The sequence below is a fragment of the Amphiprion ocellaris genome, chromosome 20 (genome assembly GCF_022539595.1).
Source record: "Amphiprion ocellaris isolate individual 3 ecotype Okinawa chromosome 20, ASM2253959v1, whole genome shotgun sequence".
In the NCBI taxonomy this organism is placed as follows: domain Eukaryota; kingdom Metazoa; phylum Chordata; class Actinopteri; family Pomacentridae; genus Amphiprion; species Amphiprion ocellaris.
This window is the reverse complement of record NC_072785.1, coordinates 31794450-31817622: the sequence shown is the minus strand read 5'-3', so window position 1 is coordinate 31817622 and position 23173 is coordinate 31794450. Positions and strand designations below refer to the sequence as shown.

At 38.1% G+C, this 23173-nt stretch overlaps 1 protein-coding gene and 1 long non-coding RNA gene across 13 annotated transcripts in view; both read right to left on the bottom strand.

Annotated features, from left to right (window-relative positions):
• heatr5a (HEAT repeat containing 5a) overlaps nt 1–23173 on the bottom strand; it is a 58444-nt gene that overhangs the window by 14318 nt on the left and 20953 nt on the right. For 4 of the 12 annotated variants that reach the window (XM_055005629.1, XM_055005627.1, XM_055005628.1 and 1 more), the window contains exons 19-37: nt 22494–22653; nt 21387–21576; nt 21153–21316; nt 17299–17325; nt 16070–16214; nt 14669–14842; nt 11679–11957; nt 11097–11275; nt 9150–9218; nt 8894–9073; nt 7217–7451; nt 5416–5520; nt 5206–5340; nt 4997–5124; nt 3992–4139; nt 3740–3913; nt 2373–2474; nt 2198–2281; nt 1941–2114 (exon numbers count right to left, since the gene is read on the bottom strand). In XM_055005629.1, the coding sequence (XP_054861604.1) occupies nt 1941–2114; nt 2198–2281; nt 2373–2474; nt 3740–3913; nt 3992–4139; nt 4997–5124; nt 5206–5340; nt 5416–5520; nt 7217–7451; nt 8894–9073; nt 9150–9218; nt 11097–11275; nt 11679–11957; nt 14669–14842; nt 16070–16214; nt 17299–17325; nt 21153–21316; nt 21387–21576; nt 22494–22653 (2852 nt within the window). The remainder of the gene's footprint in view (nt 1–1940; nt 2115–2197; nt 2282–2372; nt 2475–3739; nt 3914–3991; nt 4140–4996; nt 5125–5205; nt 5341–5415; nt 5521–7216; nt 7452–8893; nt 9074–9149; nt 9219–11096; nt 11276–11678; nt 11958–14668; nt 14843–16069; nt 16215–17298; nt 17326–21152; nt 21317–21386; nt 21577–22493; nt 22654–23173) is intronic. The other 8 variants (XM_055005634.1, XM_055005635.1, XM_055005632.1 and 5 more) reach the window with 6 other exon arrangements.
• On the bottom strand, nt 12323–14662 carry LOC129347716 (uncharacterized). The gene is made up of 2 exons (XR_008599952.1): nt 12911–14662; nt 12323–12646 (listed from the first exon to the last, which is right to left on the bottom strand). It is a non-coding gene; the product is annotated as an uncharacterized LOC129347716 (long non-coding RNA).

Below are 23173 nucleotides of genomic sequence, written 5' to 3'. Positions count from 1 at the left end.
ACACCAACCTGCTGATCGTCTTCAGGTCATTTTAAACAAGTTTCAAGTCATTTTGGACAATTTCTGAGTAATGAATAATTTTCAAGGCATTTAGAGCACATTTTGAAATCATTTTATCCTTTCATTGTCAACAGGTTTCAAATGATTTAGGTTGGGTGCAAAAAGTGAGTAACTTGGGCCAAGTTTTTACTTGTTTTGGACAAATTTCAAATCTTCGCTGGCAAGTTTGATGTCATTTTGTGCCAATTTAAGTTGCTCGGAACATATGTTAATTTCCACTATTTTGGACAAATTGTAGTTATTTTAGACAAAATGTAGTCATTTTTAGTTTTATTAGAAAAGTTTGAGTCTTTTTTGACAAGTTTCATGTCACTTTGAACAGGTTTTTCTCCACAAATTTTGCTTCATTCTGGACACTATCTAGACAATTGTTGGACAAAAGTTTAGTCATCTTGGACAAATTTAAAAACATTTAGTAATCTGGACAAGTTTTGAGATTTTTTGACACATTTCAAATCAGTCTGTGCAGGTTTTTTTCATTATGGAAGAATTGTGATTCAATTGTGTACAAGGTTAAAGTTATTTTGGACAAATTTGAGTAATTCTGGATAATTTCAAAGACCTTTTGGACAAATCTTGAGTCATCTTCAACAAATTTTAGTCTTTTTGTTGCCAAGTTTCACGTCACTTTGAACAGGTTTTTCTCCATAAATTTTGTTTCATTCTGGACACTAGCTGAACAATTTTGGAACAAATATCAAGTCACTTTGTAGAACTGCGTTGTCATTTTCAACACATTTCACATGATTCAGTGATCTGGACAATTTTCTGTCATTCCGGACAAGGCTTTGAGTCTTTTTTGACATGTTTCAAGTCAATCTGTGCAGGTTTTGTCGTCATGGAAGAATTTAGATCTATTTTGGACAATTTTGGAATAATTTCAGACAAATCTCAAGTCATTTTGAGTAATTTGGAAATGTCTGACTCATTGTGGACTAGTTTTGAGTCTAAAAGGACAAATTTCTGTAATTTTGGATGATTTCAAAGTCATTTTGGACAAATATTGAGTCATCTTAGACAAATTTGAGTCTTTTTGCCAAGTTTCCAGTCATTTTATATACATTTTTCTCTTCGATAAATTCTGATTTATTTTGGACAATTTTTAAAAAAAATAATTCCATTTCAAATGCTTTTGGGACATATGAACACAATCAGTTAGTATTCAAATAAAATATCAGACTAGTTGTAACTAATCGTTGCGTTAACGGCTGTATTACAGGGTTTTTGCAGCTTCATGGACGTTAAATTTAACATGTTTTTGGTCCACTCTGATGGATTTAAACACAGCTGAGTGCCTGAAACAGTCATTAACCCTCATGTCGTCCTGCAGGTCAAAACTGACTCGTTTTAAACTTTGAAAATGTGGGAAAAAAAATATTTTCACAGTGAAACTTCTGATGTCCACATTTTCAACATTTTTGGGAAATCTGTGAACATTTTTTGGTGGAAAAAAAGAAATGTTAAAAATGTTTCTTAAGAACATTCACAAAAAACTCAACCAAAATCCAGCGAACTTCAGTTGATTTTTATGTGAATGTTCTTAAAGAAAATATTATTAGTTTTACTGATATATATGGAATCACCTTAGATATTTTTAGCATTTTTTTGAAGACTTTGACTAATTTTTTGAAAATATTGACAAGAATTTTCTTGCCAAATTTGAGGGATTTTTTAAAAATAAAATTTTTAAGGGAAACTTTTAAGGAATTATTGGAATTTTCTTCCTGAAGGTTCTGCAAATTTTCAGAAATTTGTGGAATTTTTTTGCTGAATTTTTGGATTTTTTTCAGACAAGGAAACAATATTTTTTGGTGCCTGTAAATGAAGACAACAGGAGGGTTAATAAGTCTAAAGAGAGTTTCTATGTGAATAGAAACAACTACCAGAGTCCCAGAGAATCAGCAGAGTGTTCAGAGCTGATCTCAGCAGCAGCTTCCAGGCTCCTCGACTTTTCTCCTGTCGACTCATCGGAGACGTCAGAACCGACTTCAGGGCCCGAAGAGTCGCCTGAACCACCAAACCCAGACCCACTCCGGAGGCTGCCGCCGGGGCACCTGGGAAATTTATTACAGGAATTAGAACAAATCCAGTCCAGTGTGTGTGTGTGTGTGTGTGTGTGTGTGTGTGTGTGTGTTACCTGTGTGTGTGCTGGGCTGGTGTACCAGCTCTCTGAGGACCCCCAGCAGCAGATAGAGGACTGTGGGGAGGATGGAGACACTTCCTGTACAGAGGACAGAAACGGCCCAATCAGAGAGGCTGATACTGAGGAGCGCTAACGTTAGCAGCTAGCATGAGGAGGTTGAAGTTCTGACCTTCAGGAGAGCAGATGGACGGCAGCTCAGAGAGGACAGAAACCGCAGAGGACACGAGACGACAATCGCTGTCAGTCAGAGTCCAGGCTGAAGAACCACAACCTGAACACACACATAGAAACACACACACAGAGACACACACAGACACACACACACACACACAGAGACACACACAGACACACACATAGAAACACACACACAGAGACACACACAGACACACACAGACACACACACAGAGACACACACAGAGACACACACAGACACACACATAGAAACACACACACAGAGACACACACAGACACACACAGACACACACACAGACACACACACAGACAGGTACACATGCAAAAACACAGTTTTGATCAAACCAGAGAATAAAAATTTACTGCAAGAAAAACTTTGGTGGCTGGCAAGATATGAGTGTGAAAAATCTGCAATGTGTGAAATTTGAAGTAATTGTGGACAAATTTTAAATAATTTTGGAACATCTGTAACTGTAATTTTGGACAAATTTTTGAATTATTTTTGAATAATTCTGGTCCAGTTCTGAGTAACTTTGGACAGTTTTCCAGGAATTTCAGACAAATTCAAAGTGATTTTGAACAAATTTCGAGTCATTTTGGAAAATTTTTGAGTCATTTTGGTCAAATTTCAGTCATTCAGAGCAAATTTTCAGTCACTTTGAACAGTTGTTAAATCATTTTTAGACAAATATTAAGTAATTTCAGCCAGTAAGTCATTAAGTTAAGTCATTTTAGACAATTTCTGAGTTGTTGACAATTTCATTAATAATTCTAAACAAAGTAGTTGTAAGTTTTCATTAACTTTTTTACAATTTTCGTGTCATTTCTGACAAATTGAACTTCTCTAGAACCCTTTAGTTTCCACATTTATTCGCTGTTTTGTCCCCGTCTCCCTGAATCTCTAAACTAAGGGGTTTATCTGCTGTACTGATGAAATTATGAAGCTCAAAAGTGATAAATCTGAACCCACCTTTACGGACTTCAAGGACCTGGAACTCTGGAAATATTCCCAGTATGAAGGTAGAACTCTGGTCATTAATAAAGTTACTGGAGATGAAGAACCAGGTGATTCTCAGGAGGTTATAGATGAGGTATTGATTGATTTTCTTATTGGTCAAGTTTTAAAATTCTTTTACATAGGTTTTTGTCATTTTTGTCATTTCATCTGAGTCATTTTCAACAGGTTTCAAATGATTGTGAAATGTCATTAATTAGTTTTTACTTGTTTTGGGAAAATTTCAAGTCGTCAGGGACAAGTTTCATGCCATTTTGTGATTCTGAACAGATGGTCGAGTCATTCTTGAGTCAATAATTTTTCTCGATCGACTCCTCTTCCTTTCTTACCGGTCGGACTGGTCCCGGCCAGTTTTGGACTCAGCTGTGGGAGTTTCCGGACCAGAACGCAGAGGCAGAGCTCCAGAGCTCCGAACACCAGCGATCGACCGGGAATCAAACCTCCGGTGTCTCGTCCTTCTCCGAACTCTGGCAGCGTTTCCTTCTCTGCAGCTCCGTCGTCCACTGAGGACAAACAGAGACGCTCAGCTGGAGTCTGAGGACTTTATTATCATTATATTAATAAAATAATTCTGTGTTTACCTTCAGCAGAGTGACGTTTCTCCCTGACGTGCTCCTGAGCCGCCGTCACGATCTGCTGCAGTAAATCCAACACGGCGAGCTGAACGGACGCCGACTCTCTGGTCACCATCAGTCTGTGGAGGACGCTGAGCAGCTCCACGCTCAGAGCCTGGAGATAATCACGGAGTTACAGCGTCAGAACAACGAGTCTGAACACCAGCAGGTTTATAGATGTAACAGAAGGACCTGCTCATCTTTTTCACCTCATTTTCAACAAGTTTCACGGCATCTTGGACAGTTTCCACATAATTTCTAATCGGTTTAAAGTTATTGACAGCACATCTTAAAATCCTTTTAGATGGGTTTTTGTCATTTTGAAAAACCTGAGTCATTTTCAACAACTTTCATGTAATTTTGTCCAAAATGTGAGTAATTTGGGCCAAGTTTTTACTTGTTTTGGACAAATTTCAAGTCATCATGGACAAGTTTCATGTCATTTTATACCAATTTAGTCACTCTGAACAGATGGTTAAGTCATTTTCAACCTTTTTTGAGTCATTTTGCACAGATTTTCAGACATTTTTGCCAAGTGTTGAGTTATTTTGGACAAATGTTTTTCAATTTGAACAAATTTCAAAGGTTTTGGACAAGTTTCAAGTCTGCCACAAGATTCATGTCAAGCTATGCAATATTTGACTAATTTTGGCCAATTTTTGACTTGTTCTGGAGAAATTTTTGGCATTTTGGATCAATTTAAAGTTAGTTTGGACAATTTTTGTGCCATTTTGGACAAGCTTTAAATCATTTTTGCCAAATGTTGCGTCATTTTGGACAAACTATTTGTAATTTTTCAAAGAGTTGTGTTATTTTGGACAAATGTTTGCCATTTTGAACAATGTTAAGTGATTTTTTTTTACAAGTTTCAAGCAAATTATTTTGGACGTCTGAGCGATTCTAGATAATTTTAAGTCAAGTTTTTTTAAGTCAGCTGAATCTGGTCTGGATTGAGACCCAGGTGTTTCTAACCTGGTCGTTTCCGATCTTTGCTCGGGGCCAGGAGACGTCCAGCAGCGCCTGCAGAGCTCTGAGACAGGAAGTGATGTTCTCCATCTGGTCCTCAGAATGTGGAGAGCAGAGAAACTCCACACTGATCCCTGAAAATAGAAAAGTTATGGTCTGGGGTAATGACTACAGTTTCTGACCTGCAGACGTCTGTAATAAAACCAGGTTCCTACCCAGTATCAGGTGCAGCCTGTCGGTGTTGACGTCTTCGGGACTCTTGGCTCCGCCCACTGAGCCAGTGTGGCCCATGGAGGTGGGCGTGGCCGGTCTGGATAGGGTGGCAGGTGTGTCATCTGCCATGAGGAAGCCTGCAGAGATGGCGACATGTTAACACACCTGTACAGGTGTTCAGCTAAAGACGAGGATCCTGGATCAGATCTGACCTGAGCTGTGCAGCCAGAGAGACGAGGCCTGAAGAACCGGAGCCCAGCAGGACGAGTAATGAGCTCTGGCCTGGTTCACCGTCTCTGCTGTGTAGAAAGCTCCTCCTGAAGGAGAAACATCAGGAGAAACACCAGAGAAACACCAGGAGAAACACCAGAGAAACACCAGGAGAAACACCAGAGAAACACCAGGACAAACACCAGAGAAACACCAGGAGAAACACCAGAGAAACATCAGGAGAAACACCAGGAGAAACACCAGAGAAACACCAGGAGAAACACCAGGAGAAACACCAGAGAAACATCAGGAGAAACATCAGGAGAAACACCAGAGAAACACCAGGAGAAACATCAGAGAAACACCAGGAGAAACACCAGAGAAACACCAGGACAAACACCAGAGAAACACCAGGAGAAACACCAGAGAAACACCAGGAGAAACACCAGAGAAACACCAGGAGAAACACCAGGACAAACACCAGAGAAACACCAGGAGAAACACCAGAGAAACATCAGGAGAAACACCAGAGAAACACCAGAGAAACACCAGGAGATACACCAGGAGAAACACCAGGAGAAACACCAGGAGATACACCAGGAGAAACACCAGGAGAAACACCAGGACAAACACCAGAGAAACACCAGGAGAAACACCAGGAGAAACACCAGGACAAACACCAGAGAAACACCAGGAGAAACACCAGGAGAAACACCAGAGAAACACCAGAGATACACCAGAGAAACACCAGAGAAACACCAGGAGAAACACCAGAGATACACCAGAGAAACACCAGAGAAACACCAGGAGAAACACCAGAGAAACACCAGAGAAACACCAGGAGAAACAGATTATTAAGTCTGCAGGAAGCTGAAAACATCACTGAATAGTAGAGTTACTGCTGCTGAACCTCTTCAGAGAATCCTAAACCTGGTCTCCTCAGAGAAACTATTTACTGTCATTAAGGTAGAACTAGTTTAAGATTCTCTAGTGTGATTCTAGTCGCTGAGATCTTTACTGAATGTTACTCCTCTGCTCTGTTTCCCAACATCTCCTGTCTCTGCATAGTAACAGAACAATAACAGTGAAAACACCCAAAAATAAGACATTAAAGAGGAAGAAACAGTGAAAATGTAAAATTCCTTTGAACAAACTTTGAGACATTTTGATAAATGTTTTTGAGTTATTTTTGCACCTAGTTTCTCTACTTGGACAAAATTTCAGAGAGTTTTGAAGAAAATTTGAGTGATTTGAGACAACTTTTCTTGTCATTTTGGACAATTTTGGAGCAGTTTTGGGTTTGTTTTTGCCATCCTGAACAAATACTGAGTAATTTCAGAAACATTTTGGGTCACTGAGATATTTTGGACAAGTTTTTGTAGGATCTGTGGAATTCTTTAGATAATTTTCAAGTCATTTAGGACAGCTCTGGACTTTCTTCTTGACACATTTTGAACCATCTGGCACAATTTTAACTCAATTTTGGAACGTCACAAGTTAGGAGTCACTTAAGAGACTTTTTTAAGTTTTAAGCCATTTTGGACACATTTCAAACCTTTTTGGACAAGTTTCAAGTTATTCTGGACAAGTTTTAACTTATTTTGGACAAATTCTGATTAGTTTTGGACAAATGTTTTCAGTTTTGACAATTCTTGATTAAGCCAATTTTTTGTCACTTTTTGTGGAAGAAGGAAGCAACCATCTTCATAATTAACCCCAAGATGAGTTTAGATGAGTTTTGTTTTAAATGAAACTTTGCAGTACATGAGGGCCGTTGCTATAGAAACCTCGTCCTCGTCCCACCTGATGCAGGTATCTGAGCAGTGTTCTCCTGGGGGAGGGTCAGCAGAGCGTAATCCTGCAGTGCCGCCAACCACAGACGGCTCAGCGTCGACAGATCTGATTGGACCAGCTTCAGGAGCCCCGCCCCTCCCGACTCGCAGCCTGAGCCGTCATTGGTCGAGGAGGAGACGGACCCGTCGGCCGACCTATCAGGACTCTCCTTCAGTCTGCTGCTCTCCACTGCTACGATGTAAACCTGAGAAACAAACGGAAACCAGGAGGACGTTTCAGCTGGAAATCAGTTCAGCTAGATTTCGTTTACTGTCTGTGAAAAAACGTTTATGTGTGCAGCGCTTAGAATCCAGATAGAACCTCACACAGTTTACACACTTTTATAGGGTTTCAGGTTTTAATATGTAAGTTCTATTATGGAAATTTGGTGCAACCACTGTTGTTTTTGCAGCATAAAAAACAGTGACTTAAGTAATTTTCTTTTTCTTTTATCACAATCTATATAGCAGAAAAGCTAAATATGGTGACATCTGTTTCTGACAAAATCATGCAGCTCAAAGTGTAATAAATTATTATTATTATCATTTTGTCTGTAAAGATGAACACCCTAAAACAATAATCTGCTGCAGGAACAACACAACATCCACAATGATAAAAGAAAAAGTTATTCAAGTTATTTAGAACACATTTTCAAGTCCTTTTAGATGTTTTTGTTGTCATTTTGGACAATCTGGCCGATAAAACATAATTTTTGTCAAATTTTGTCAAATTTGAAGTCATTTTAAACAATTTTTAAGCCATTTGGAACATTTTCTGTGTCGTTTTGGACAAATTTTGGGTCAAATCTGACAATTTTTGAGTCATTTTAAACAAGTTTCAAGTTATTCTAGACAAGTTTTGAGTCATGTTAGACCAGTTGTTGTCATTATAGACACATTTCAAGGAATTTTGGGTCAATTGTGGACAAGGTTTAAGTTATTTTGGACTAGTTTCAAGTCATTTTGGACAACTTTTAAGTTATTTTAGACAAGTTTTAAGTCATTCTGGACATGCTTTAAGTCATTTTCGACAAGTTGTAAGTTATTTTGGACACGTTTCAAATCATTTTGGACAAGTTTTATGTTATTTTGGACAACTGTTAAGTAATTTTGGACACGTTTCAAGTCATTTTGGACAAGTTTTAAGTTATTTTGGACAAGTCAAGTCATTTTGGACAAGTTTCAAGTTATTTTGGACAAGTCAAGTTATTTTGGACAAGTTTCAAGTCATTTTGGACAAGTCTCAAGTTATTTTGGACAACTTCTAAGTTATTTTAGACATGCTTCAAGTAATGTTCGACAATTTGTAAGTTATTTTGGACAAATTTTGAGTAATTTTGGAGAAGTTGGAGGTAATTTTAGACCAACTTTCAGTAACTCTGGACAAATTTCAAGCCAGCCACAGGTTGCTGATCCAACCTCTACAACAGGGCCGGTCCATAGCTGGACTCTTCTCCTACGTGGTTCCCTGGTGGAGGAATGAGTTATCCATTTTGGCCAATTTTTGACTTGTTTTGGGAATGTTTTTGTCATTTTGGATCAAATTTTGTGTAATTTTGGACAAGTTTTAAGTAATATTTGGCAAAATATAAAAGATATAGGAAAAATTTAATGATCAGAGTAAATAATCCTGACATCACTGCCTCACCTCGGCCCAGGCTTTGAGAACAGCCAGCGTCTCCATGGTAGCGGCGGCCTCGTTGTACAGCTGGCTGCTGGGGTCCCGCCCACTCTGGACTTTGGCCAATGAGGAGGCCAGCAGCTGGTGTACGCGGCGGAGATCTCTGAGGTCGCTGACGACGCTGCTCGCGATCCAGGCGCTGCACACCTGGAGAGGAGAGGAGGCGGAGTTAACGTCAGGTTATCAGGCAGCGATGGGGCTGTTGTTGGTGATTATTGATCACCTGGCAGGCCTTAGCGGTGACGTCGGGAGGAGCATCAGGACTGAAGGCTGGTCTGAGAGCAGCTCCAACCTGAAAGCACCAGCATCAGTCCATAAACATGAAGCTTCTTTACATAAAACAACAATCTTGACGCCTCAGGGAAAATTAAAACACTGACAGAAATATAAGAAACAAACAAGAACAAAATAATATAAAAACAAAAGCACAAAATAATACACCTAAAACAAAATAATAGAAAAACAAACAAAAACATAAATTAATGCACATAAAATAATATAAAAACAAGCAAAAACATACAATGATACAAATTAAAAAAAACAAAAACACAATACACATCAAATAAAAAATCTAAAAACAAAAAACAAAATAAAATACATAAAATAAAACAACATAAAAAACTAAATAATAAAAATAACAAAATATTTAAAAAAACAAAAACATTAAATAATACACAAAAATAAGACAATATAAGAAAGCACAAAATAATACAAATAAAAATATTTTAAAAAAACAAAAACACTAAATATTACACAAAAATAAAACAATAAAAATAGGGTTGAAAACAGTAACCAAAATAACTTGACATTTGTCCACAACACCTAAAAAGAAAAATTATAATTTTGGACAAATTGATCCTATATCAAACATGTTTTAATCACTCTGGACAGATTTCTGATAATTCCAGACCATTTTAACTTATTTTGAACCATTTTATTTTGGACAATTTTTCATTCAATTTGAATTCTTTCCTAATTTTGAACAAGATTTGAGTAATTTCAAATAAGCTGCAAATAATTTTACACAATTTTTAAGTAATTTCCACTTTGAACTTTGAACTACTGAAACATTTTTCAACACAAGTTCTGAGTCATTTGGTACAATTTCTACTTCAGCAATTATTTATTTATTTAATTGGTCAAATTTTGGGTCAAACTGGACAATTTCTGAGTCATTTTGTAAATGTTTTGGTCATTTTAAACAAGTTTTAAGCCATTTGGAACAATTTCTGAGTCATTTTGGACAGGTTGTTACCAACTCAGACACATTTCATGAAATTTTGGACTGTTTGGGTCATTTTTCGACACATTTGTCTTATTTTAGACAAGTTTTAAGCCACTTGGAACAATTTCTGAATCGCTTTGGGCAAATTTTGGGTCAAATTGGACAAGTTTCAAGTCATATTAGACAAGTTTTGAGTCATGTTAGACTGGTTGTTGTCATTTTAGACACATTCCATGAACCTTTGGACTGCTGAATTGATTTTTAAGTCAGTTTTTCTAATTTTAAACATATTTTAAGCCATTTGGAACAATTTCTTAGTGATTTTGACAAATTTTGGGTCAGTTTGGAATATTTTTAAGTAACTTTGGACAAGATTATAGTACTATAGACGAATATTTTATCCTTTTGGACAAGTTTTATTTAAGTTTGAGCATTTTTTTATTCATTCTGGACAATTTTCAAGAAATTCTGGACAGTTTTTGAGCCATTTTGTAAAAGTTTTCATCATTTTAAAAAAATTTCAAGTCATACTAGACAAGTTTTGAGTCATGTTAGACAGGTTGTTTAAGGCACTTTTTTTCCCCCATTTTAGACAAGTTTTGGGTCAGTTTGAACAACTTTTAAGCAAGTTTGGACAAGATTCAAGTAATTTAGATGAATATTGTGTCATTTTGGACAAGTTTTGCGTAATTTTGAGCATTTAAAAAAACATTTCATTCTGAACAATTTTCAAGAAATTTTGGACAGTTTTATAAAAGTTTCAGCCATTTGGTTAAGTGGCAAATAATTTTACACAATTTTTAAGTAATTTTCAACCAATTTGAATTCTACGGAAACATTTTTGAGTCATTTGGCACGTTTTGGACTTGAGTAATTATTATCAGCTTTCTATTTCCTGACTCCTGTTGGAGTCGTCTTGGTGACGGTTCGGTTCTGGGTTCTTACGTTGGCCTGGTACTGCTCCAGGATCACGTGACCCGGGAACTCTGGTTCTGGGATGGAGGAGAACCGTCTGATGATCACCAGCAGCGTCTGGAGTCCGGCCAGCCTCAGCGGGTCGCTGTGATCCGTCGCGGCCGTGAAGGCCATCCGGACCAGGTCTCCAAGATGGAGGACCAGGAAGTCTGAGGGGGACAGGAGAGGGGGGCTCAGGGGTGAAACCAGAACCAACAAGAACCAATCAGAACCAAGCAGAATCAACCACAACCAGATGAACCCACCACAACCAACCACACCTTACCAAAACGAACCAACCACAACCAACCAGAACCAACCACAACAAGATGAACCAATCAGAACCAACCCGGAACAGATGAACCAACCAGAACCAGCCAGAACCAGATGAACCAACCAGAAATAATCAGAACCAATCAGAACCAACAAGAACCAGACAGAACCAACCACAACTTACCAAAACCAACCAACAACAACCCATCAGAACCAATCAGAACCAAGCACAACCAGTCAGAACCAATCAGAACCAGGTGAACCACCCAGAACCAGGTGAACCAGGTGAACGGGTCTCACCTGTGGACTCCAGCAGCCGCCTCTCCTGAGCCAGAACCATGTCGAAGTGGGCGGGGTCGGCCGACTCGCACTGGGCAATGATCCGACAGACGCATTCCACGGTGAAGCGTCGGGTCGCCCAGCGCAGCGCCGTGAACGGACCGCTGCTCTCTGAGTGCGCTCGGAAGGCTGACGAGTCGTCGTCACGGCAACCGTCGTCGTCCTCCTGACTCGTCTCCAACGGCAACCGGCTGTCTGAGAGTTTAAAACGAAAACAATCCGAGACCCATAACGGTTCATCTGGGAATGCAGAAGTTGTAACAAAACACATTAAATGTTTAAAATCACTGTTTTATAATTTTGTTTTCTGGATTCATCAGTGAGTTGTTCTTAGTTGTGGCCGAGAAAACTGAATTCTGGTTAAATTTAAAATTATTTTAGACAAGTTTTAAGCCATTTGGAACTATTTTTGAGTCATTTTGTAAAAGTTTTTGTCATTTCAAACTAGTTTTGAGCCATTTAGAACAACTTCTGAGTTATTTTGAACAATTTGTAAAAGTTTCAGTCATTTAATAACCTCCTGAGAACCAAGGGAAAAAAGTGTCCTACAATTTCTCTTTTTGTGTGATGTCCTATCCATTTGGGCCTAAAAAAACACTTTACAATTTTCATTTTTTGAAAAATATTTTTTATTTTAATTTCACAGCATGTCCATTGTAGAGGACAGCAGGACGATATCGGCCTGAAAATAGAACTGAATGTAGAAAATGAGAAAAAAAGGAGCATATTATATCTTTACAATGATATTCACCCAAGAACACATTCAATTTGAACAAAAAGTTTGCAGCTGTCTTTGATTTGTAAAAGCTGCCAGATCCTCAAAGATTTTGTCATCAATGTACTGTGAAAAGTACTGGATTGGACTCCAGTATTCACGAATTTTAGGGTCATCTTGATAGCCAGGAAGCACAGGTAGCACAGGTGTCAATCTATTATGATGGATGATCAAGAAAAAACACACAAAAAAATTCAAGTTAATAAAAAGAGTAACAGTGAAATTTTTTCACATCAATTTCAATTAATGCAGTAATTTCAGTGTCATGGATGTGATATGACTCCCTATTGACTAGCTTTAGAAGCAAATTTTTACGTAACTTGCATATTTTTAACAGCATTTACATAGTACAAATACTACAATAATATAACATGATGATAAAATGTAATAAATTAGCCTGAAACTAAATAAAACCTACAAGCTAGTCCTGGATCATAGATCACGACGACTTTGTTGCTCCCTCTCTGGCTCTGACTCTGTCTCATCAGATTCTCCTGCATCTTCTTCTTCTCCTTCTTCATCATCATCTGTCACAGGCTGATACTCATCTTCTGCATCCTTTTCCTCATCTGAAAGCTCCAAATCTGAATCTCCCTCTACTATCTGGTATAGAATCCTCTCTGCTTCACTTCTTTCTCCTACAACAATATGCAGTCATTGATTACATTAAAATAGTCCTGGTGTCCACCACAGTTGACATTCATTAAAGGCCTGTTATTTCAAAACATAAATAACGAAACTGTTTTCAGATGTAAAAATATTGTTCTTAACATGTTTATGAACAAGAATATATATAGTTATCATGGTAAAAATAGCAATAGATAATGAATATTTGACTTACCTCTCCTCTTTCCATAAAATGTGGTTGCTGGTATAGCAGCCATCTTGATACAGGAAAAAAGTAAAGTTCCCAGCATGCAAACCCATCACATGACACATCACTGGAAAGCCCAGGATGTCCCCTACAGAATACAATAGGGCTTGGAAGGGTAACTCCAAATACTTCAGAAATATACAGGTGAACATAATGTCCATTATAAAGGACATAAGTGAATAGGCCGGGTCTCAGGAGGTGTTTCAAGTTATTTTAGACAAGTTTTAATCCATGTTCGACAGGTTGTTGACATTTTAGGCACATTTTAAGAAATTTTCAAGAAATTTTGGACTGTTTAACTCAATGTTTAGTCAGTTTTTCTCATTTTAGACAAGTTTTGGGTCAGTTTGGTCAAATTTTGGGTCAAACTCGACATTTTTAAGTAAATTTGGACAAGATTCAAGTAATTTGGATGAATACTGTGTCATTTTGGACACATTTTGTTTAATTTTGAGCATTTTCTTATTCATTCTGTACAATTTTCAAGAAATTTTTGGACAATGTTTGAGTCATTTTCTAAAAGTTTTTGTCATTTCAAACAAGTTTTGAGTTATTTTGTGAAAGTTCCGGTCATTTTAAGTTTCAAGTTATCCTTGACAAGTTTTGAGCCATGGTAGACAGTTTTGTTGGACATTTTAGACAAATATTCAGAACATTTTGGATTGTTTAAGTCATTTTTTAAGTCGGTTTTTCTCATTTTAGACATGTTTTAACCTATTTGGAACAATTTCTGAGTCATTTTGGTCAAATTTTGGGTCAGATTGGACAATTTGTAAGTAGGTTTGGACAACATTCAAGTAATTTGAATGAATATTGGGACATTATGGACAAATTTTGAGTTATTTTGAAACATTTCTGAGTTATTTTGTCCATTTTGTAAAAGCTTCAGTCAAGTTTTGAGCTATGTTAGATACGTTTTTGTCATTTCAGACACATTTCAAGAAATTTGGGGTCAAGTTGAGAAATTTTTAAGTAAGTTTGGACAAGATTCAAGTAGCTTAATTTACATGAATATTGTGTCATTGAGGACAAGTTTTGCTTAATTTTGAGCATCTTCTGAGAAATTTTGGAGAAGTTTTGAGTGACTAATGTTCATCTGTAGACGTCACTTTGCTCTGGGAGATTTTCATCTGTATTTTTTACAATATTCTCGCATTTTATCGCAATTGCAATTGATCAATTAACCTGATAACTGATCAGTTTGCAGTTGAAACAACAAAACAAAAACAGTTTCTCCACCAGATGTTGTTTCCGAGTCAAACCCCAGCGTCCTGAGATCAGAACCTGAAACCCTCGACCCACCGGTGGTTGCCGACAGGACGTCCTTGCAGAGTTTGAGCCAGTGACCCAGTTTGCTGCTGGAGGCCATCATGTGGACCAGAGTCTCCTGGATGTCCCTCCTCAGTCCTGGATCGGACTCTCGGTCCAGCAGAGTGAACAGAGCTCCTTCCAGACCCACTTCCTTTATGGTGACGTCTGCAGAGACACACATTCTTTATCAAACACTAGAATCCTGATTAATTCACCAATTAAATCACAAAAAAACTCATTTATTACTTTTATTAGAAATCTGTTAAGACTTAAAATGAATCCTGTCTCTAGATGATCCCTGTTTCTTCTTCCATCATCTATAATAGCTCTGATCAACCACCTCTCAACATGTTTTCTCCAGCTTTAGATAGAATTAATCTAAAAATTCTGAAATTTATTACTATTATAACTTCTTCGAAATGACATAAAAATTGTCCAAAGTTACTCAATTTTTTTAAAAAAAAGCCTGAAATGTGTCTAAAATTACTCAATATTGTTCAAAAATGTAATTAAATCATCAAAAATTACTTGAAAATAGTTTAATAACTCAAAAAACTGCCCAAAATTACTTAAAAACTTCTTCAAAATGACATAAAATTTGTCCAATTTTTTTTTAAAGGCCTGAAATATGTCTAAAATTACTCAATATTGTTCAAAAACATCATTAAATTGTCAAAAATTACTTGGAAACTGCTTAGTAACTCAAAATGACTTAAAACTTCTTCAAAATGACACAATAGTTAGCCCAAATGTGTCCAGAATTAGTCGGAATTAGTCCAAATTTACCAAGGATTCACTTTTTGAAGTTTTCTCCAGCTTCAGACAGAATTCATCAAAACATTTTGAAAATGACTTTAAAACTTGTTCCAAACGACATAAAACTTGTCCAAATGCACAAAAAATGTTCAAAATTACTATTTTTTTTAAAAAAAAAGGCTTGAAATGTGTAAAATTATTCAATACTGTTCAAAATGTCATTAAATCGTCAAAACTACTTGAAAATTGTTTAATAATTCAAAAACCATCCAAAATTCTTGAAAAAAATTCTTCAAAATGACACAATAATTCACCAAAATGTGTCCAGAATTAGTCCAAGTTTACTCAGAATGACCTTTTTGAAGTTCAGAAAACAAACACATCCAGGAAACCAATGTTTGTTTCTATAACTCTAAAGTGTGTCTCATTTTTGTGGTTTTGTGTCAGGTTTTAGTGGTTTTCTTTCTGTTTTGTTTTTCTTGTGTGTGTGTTGTGTCTTAATCTTATCAGAAACAGATTATCCTTCAAAATCTCGCATCTTTATCTGCCTTTCTAAAGCTGCCTACTAGTTTTGAGGCTCAGATGGTTCATTAATGATGCTACACCTTGTATTAATAGCATAAAGCTTCTCCTCACCGAGTTGGGTGTTGTCTCGTCTCGGCAGCTCTTTGACCAGAGCGACGGCGTGTTCAGAGACCTCTAGCGCCTCCCGCTGGACGAGCTGCCTCAGACACGCCACCACAGCTCTCCGTAAACACAGGAAGGAGCTGCACAGGTTGGCCTGAAAACACACAGTTTAGACCCGTTAAAGCTAAAAACTGGGCAAAACATGCAGCTTTTCTCCAGTGTTCCCTCCAGACAATGTCTACGTAAAGGAACTATTACTTCTACTGTGTAAAATAATCCATAAAACGTCACAATGAAAAGTTACAAAGATTATAAGTTCCACAAATCCACAGTGACATCTTTAAATTACTTTTTTTGTCCAGTACTTTTAAAAAGAACAAAGATTTACAAGCTCTTAAACAGAAAAACACATTAATAGATCATGACAACACATTTTATATTTATATATTTTATCCTACTTGAGCAACAAGCTAAAAACTGGTCTGTGTTTGCTGCTCTATGAGACTATTTGATCAAATTCACATAATGCAGCTGAATAAAAGTAACAAAAAACTGTCTGGATGAAACACTTCATTTAAAGTTAAAACAGGCCTGCCACCTGGACAGGAGGATTTCTTAAGGCAGAGCTGTTGTTAAGGTGGTTATTGAATTAGATGCAAAGCAAAACAAAGTAAATTTTGTAAATAAAAGTTTAGCAAAAACGGTGAGTTAATAATGTCGGAACAGAAAAAGTTAAAATTTAGTGCAACAGGATTCACAGCAACAGAAAAGGCTAATGTGTTTCATAACCAGCAGGTGTTAAAATGTGTCCACAGTGGAGCTGGGCGATCTGAAGATGTTTATTTGACCTCTTATTTATTATTTTTAGATAATAAGGCTTATTTCTGTTCGGCTTAAGAGTCCCTCCAGGTAAAAAATAATTGCGATGAAGCTGCAGAGTGTTTCTGAAATCATCACTACTCCTTCCTGGATGGGCTTAATTACTGGTGAGAGGAAATATTTGCACTCTGAATGCTTCATCCGGTAGTTTGTAGTCTTTCTTGTATACGTTGACACAAGTTTTTAGCTGATGAATTAAAGAATTAATCAATCCTGTCAGTCTAAATCCTGCTAAATCCTACAGTGTTTATTTGTTTATATCGCCCAGCCCGACTCCACCGCAACAGAAAACTCAAACCAAACAGGAAGTGAACAGAAATAAAAGGCAGCAGCAGCTTCAGGCCTTAAAGACAACCTACCAATATGGAATAATCCAACAAGATCTCCTGTAAGACACAATGCAGGGTCAAAAAACACACAAATACATACTAAAGTACTTCTTCAGATAGCATCAGCTACAGGGTGTACAAAAAGTATTCACCCCTCTTGGGATGTTTTCCAGTTTTACTGCTTTTCTACATTGAATGATGGTGAATTTGATTGGGCATTTTTAACAAGAATTTACAAATAAAAGACTCTTTTATGTCAAAGTGAACATAGATTTTAAAAAAGTAATGATGGTGGCAGCATCATGACATGAAGCCAAATTAAACTTATTAATTGTTGAAAAGCAGTAAACTTCCAAGGGAGGTGAATACTTAAAAGGTATAACTCAGGTGTACTCAGGTGTAACTCCAGGCATGGCAACAGCAAATTTTGATTTCAGCTGAAAATGTTCGGTATACAATTCTCAGGGGGGGTCCAGGGGGGGCGCAGCCCCCCTGAAGCCGAGAGGTTTTCAGTAAAATAGAGGTGATTTGGAATGAAAAACATGCATAGATTTACAAAAGACTAGATTGTAATGAATAAGTTAATTTGATGAAAAGTTAACTTACTTTTTCTTCAATGTTGTCTCACTGCATTTAGTCCTACAATTTTTACAGTTCTATAGGTCTTTTAACACTATTTACACTGGAGTTCTACACTGGTCACAAAGTCACTTCTAATGTCACAGTTTCCTCTATGGAGTCAGCTGTGTCAGTTTTTTTTACATTTCCAGAACACTCTTTAAACACTATCAGGGATTCATTTTGCCCTGAGTCATGAGTCAAATACCCAATGTTTTGTTAAATGACTTAAATATTTTACTTATAGTGAGTACTTCTGACTCATGGCTTGAGAAATCAAAATGATTATTTTAAAGCAAACTGACCCACTCTGATAATATTTGACTCAAGGTTTCAAACTGTCATGAGTCATTTTCACTCAAGGTTATGGAAAGCAAAATGAACCACTGCACTATACTTTTTCTTCAATGTTGTCTCACTGCATTTAGTCCTACTATTTTTTACAGTTCTATAGGTCTTTTAACACTATTTACACTGGAGTTCTACACTGATCACAAAGTCACTTCCAATGTCACAGTTCCTCTATGGAGTCAGCTGTGTCAGACTTGTACATTTCCAGAGTTTCCATAGTTAATCAAGTCTTTGCAATATACACAAAAAGCTTTGCCAGCCACGTCTGGCTTCTTCAGAAATTGTCCGAGTGTTTCTGTCACCTCGTCATACTTTGAACCATTTTTCACCTTTACCGTCACTTTTCTCTCAAGCCAATTCCATCGGAACTTGTTTTTGACACTTTTATCTATTTCTAGCACCGATGACTCTTGATCTTTCGATAAAAACCTCATGATTCCACCGAAAACGATCCCAATAGCTCAAAATTCCAACACGGACATGCCGCCATGAATTGTAACAAAATAATGCATCGAGCAATTTGATTGGTCCAATCGTTGGCAGCTAACCAATTTCGACCAATCGCAAGGCCTTTTACAATGCAGCAGGAGCTAGACTGGTTCTCTTTGTCTGTTACGCTGTGGGAGAAACGCCGAGCGCTTCTCAAAAACCGGGAGCAAGAGTAACAAAAACATATCTCACCCCCCCTAAAATTTTCTCAACGGATTTGGACGATTCACAGAAATGATCAATTTGAAAATTAAAACGGCAGATTTCCACAGAACGGCGGAAAATTGCCATGCCTGTAACTCAGATGTAACTCAGGTATAACTCAGGTGTAACTCAGGTGTAACTCAGGTATAACTCAGGTGTAACTCAGGTGTAACTCAGGTATAACTCAGATGTAACTCAGGTATAACTCAGGTATAACTCAGGTGTAACTCAGATGTAACTCAGGTATAACTCAGGTGTAACTCAGGTGTAACTCAAGTGTATCTCAGGTGTAACTCAGATGTAACTCAGGTATAACTCAGGTGTATCTCAGGTATAACTCAGGTGTAACTCAGATGTAACTCAGATGTAACTCTGGTATAACTCAGGTGTAACTCAGATGTAACTCAGGTGTAACTCAGGTGTAACTCAGGTATAACTCAGGTGTATCTCAGGTGTAACTCAGATGTAACTCAGGTATAACTCAGGTGTATCTCAGGTGTAACTCAGATGTAACTCAGGTGTAACTCAGGTGTAACTCAGATGTAACTCAGATGTAACTCAGGTGTAACTCAGGTGTAACTCAGGTGTAACTCAGATGTAACTCAGCTGTAACTCAGGTGTAACTCAGATGTAACTCAGGTGTAACTCAGGTGTAACTCAGGTATAACTCAGGTGTATCTCAGGTGTAACTCAGATGTAACTCAGGTATAACTCAGGTGTATCTCAGGTGTAACTCAGGTGTAACTCAGGTGTAACTCAGGTGTATCTCAGGTGTAACTCAGATGTAACTCAGGTGTAACTCAGGTGTAACTCAGGTATAACTCAGGTGTATCTCAGGTGTAACTCAGATGTAACTCAGGTATAACTCAGGTGTATCTCAGGTGTAACTCAGATGTAACTCAGGTGTAACTCAGGTGTAACTCAGATGTAACTCAGGTGTAACTCAGGTGTAACTCAGGTATAACTCAGGTGTATCTCAGGTGTAACTCAGATGTAACTCAGCTGTAACTCAGGTGTAACTCAGATGTAACTCAGGTGTAACTCAGGTGTAACTCAGGTGTAACTCAGGTGTATCTCAGGTGTAACTCAGATGTAACTCAGGTATAACTCAGGTGTATCTCAGGTGTAACTCAGATGTAACTCAGGTATAACTCAGGTGTATCTCAGGTGTAACTCAGATGTAACTCAGGTGTAACTCAGGTGTAACTCAGATGTAACTCAGGTATAACTCAGGTATAACTCAGGTGTAACTCAGGTGTAACTCAGGTATAACTCAGGTATAACTCAGGTGTAACTCAGGTGTATCTCAGGTGTAACTCAGGTGTATCGCAGGTGTAACTCAGGTGTAACTCAGGTGTAACTCAGATGTAACTCAGATGTAACTCAGGTGTAACTCAGGTATAACTCAGGTGTATCTCAGGTGTAACTCAGATGTAACTCAGGTATAACTCAGATGTAACTCAGGTGTAACTCAGGTGTAACTCAGGTATAACTCAGGTGTATCGCAGGTGTAACTCAGATGTAACTCAGGTATAACTCAGGTGTATCTCAGGTGTAACTCAGGTGTAACTCAGGTGTATCTCAGGTGTAACTCAGATGTAACTCAGGTGTAACTCAGGTGTATCTCAGGTGTAACTCAGATGTAACTCAGGTGTAACTCAGGTGTAACTCAGGTATAACTCAGGTGTATCGCAGGTGTAACTCAGATGTAACTCAGGTATAACTCAGGTGTAACTCAGGTGTAACTCAGGTGTAACTCAGATGTAACTCAGGTGTAACTCAGGTGTAACTCAGGTATAACTCAGGTGTATCTCAGGTGTAACTCAGATGTAACTCAGGTGTAACTCAGGTGTGTCTCAGGTGTAACTCAGATGTAACTCAGGTATAACTCAGGTGTATCTCAGGTGTAACTCAGGTGTAACTCAGATGTAACTCAGGTGTAACTCAGGTGTAACTCAGGTGTATCTCAGGTGTAACTCAGATGTAACTCAGGTATAACTCAGGTATAACTCAGGTGTATCTCAGGTGTAACTCAGATGTAACTCAGGTGTAACTCAGGTGTAACTCAGGTGTATCTCAGGTGTAACTCAGATGTAACTCAGGTATAACTCAGGTATAACTCAGGTGTAACTCAGGTATAACTCAGGTATAACTCAGGTGTATCTCAGGTGTAACTCAGATGTAACTCAGGTATAACTCAGGTGTATCTCAGGTGTACTCACGCAGAGGGCAGGTACGAGGCTGGCCAGGTTCACATGTGGAGGTGAGAACATGTGCAGCTGCTGCAGACAGGAGATGGCTCTGGCCTGAACCAGACAGTCCGGTCCGGCCTGCATCACCGAGCATCCCACCAGACAGCTGGACCGAAGCTCGGCCGCTCCGTCACCTGGAAACACACACCACCGTCACTCACACACCTCTCATCTCCTAGGTAACCGCAGGTGAGAGGGTCGTACCCTGCAGGTCGGGGCCCAGGCAGGTGATGAGGCCGTGGAGGCAGCGTCCCAGGCTGTGGTGCACCTCGGGGTGGGCGGGCGGTGTGGACAGCAGCAGGCGGAGCACGAGGGAGAAGGACGGCTCGGCATGGGTCCGATAGAGGCAGCCGGACAGGTCCACCACCAGGGACAGGCTGTGGAGGGACCAGGTCTGGAGGGGGAACACAACATTTTAACCTTTAAAGTATCCTCTGAAGGTTCACAGAAAGTCTGGAAACAACAGAACAAAGCCACATCACGTTCTAAATCATTTCTGAACAACTTTCAAGAAATTTTAGACAATTTTTCAGCCATTTTCCAAAAGTTTTCATCCTTATAAAGAAGTTTCAAATCATCCTAGACACATTTAGAGTCATGTTAGACAGACTGTAATCATTTTAGACACATTTCAAGAAATTTTGGACTGTTTACGTCATTTGTCAACACATTTTTCTCATTTTAGACAAGTTTTAAGACATTTGGAACAATTTCGGAGTCGTTTTGGTCAATTTTTGGGTCGATTTGGTCAATTTTGTGATCAATTAGGACAAATTTTGGGTCGATTTGGTGAAATTTTGAGTCAATTTGGACAATTTTTGGGTTCATTTGGTCAAACTTTGGGTCCATTTGGACAATTTTGGGTCAATTTGGTCAAATATAGGGTCAATTTGGTCAAATTTTGGGTCAATTTGGACAATTTTTGGGACAATTTGGTAAAATTGTGGATCAATTTGGACAATTTTTGGGACAATCTGGTCAAATTTTGGATCAATTTGGAAAATTTTTGGAGCAATTTGGTCAAATTTTGGGTCAGTTTTGACACTTTTAAAGTAGATCTGGACAAGATTCAAGTAATTTGGATGAATATTGTGTCATTTTGGACAAGTTCTGTTTAATTTTGAGCATTTTCTTATTCATTCTGAACAATTTTCAAGAAATTTTGGACAATTTTTGAGTCACTAATTTTCACCTGTAGATTTTTTGATTATACTGTCATATAATCAAATATTCTCTGATTATGGGTGAGCTAAAATGTTTTAAAATATGAAGCCTTCCATCTCAGTGTGGAGCCTTGTGCTGAATCACCACCTGGACCTCAGGTGAGGTGCTGTCCTGGCTCAGCGTGAACAGAACTCTCAGGCAGGTGGACAGGTGTTGAGGTGAGCTGATTCCTCCAGTGTATCTCTGCAACGCCCCCAGAGCCAGAGCGTAGCCGCTACGAGACGCCGCGTCGCGAGCCGTCTTCAGCCTGAAACCGGAAAACATGCAGACTGTTAGCGGTTAGCTTAGCATAAATCTATCAGTTTATAGAGGAGTGAAAAGTCAAAGAAACATCTGAGGATATTTAGAAACATCACATCTGTCTGCTATCATCAAAAGTCTAGTTTGAATGGTTCTATTTTTGGTATTTTTGTTTGTGTTAAACAGCATGAAATACATTTTGTTACTCTACCGAGCAACGTGGTGAAGTTGTGTGACGATCTGCGTCTGTCTGTCTGTCTGTCTGTCTGTCTCTAACATTACTGAAAAACCGACTAACGGATTTGGTTGAAATTTTCAAGGAAGGTCAGAAATGATTCAAGGACCAAGTGATTAGATTTTGGCAGTGATGCGGCTTATAGTCTGGATCCACAGATTTGACTAAAAAGTAGCTCAAAATTATTTAAAATTGGTCCAAAATGACAAAACTTTTTCCAGAATGACTCAAAATTTGTCCAAAATGACAAAAAATGTCCAGAATGACTAAAACATTTCCAAAATCACTAAAC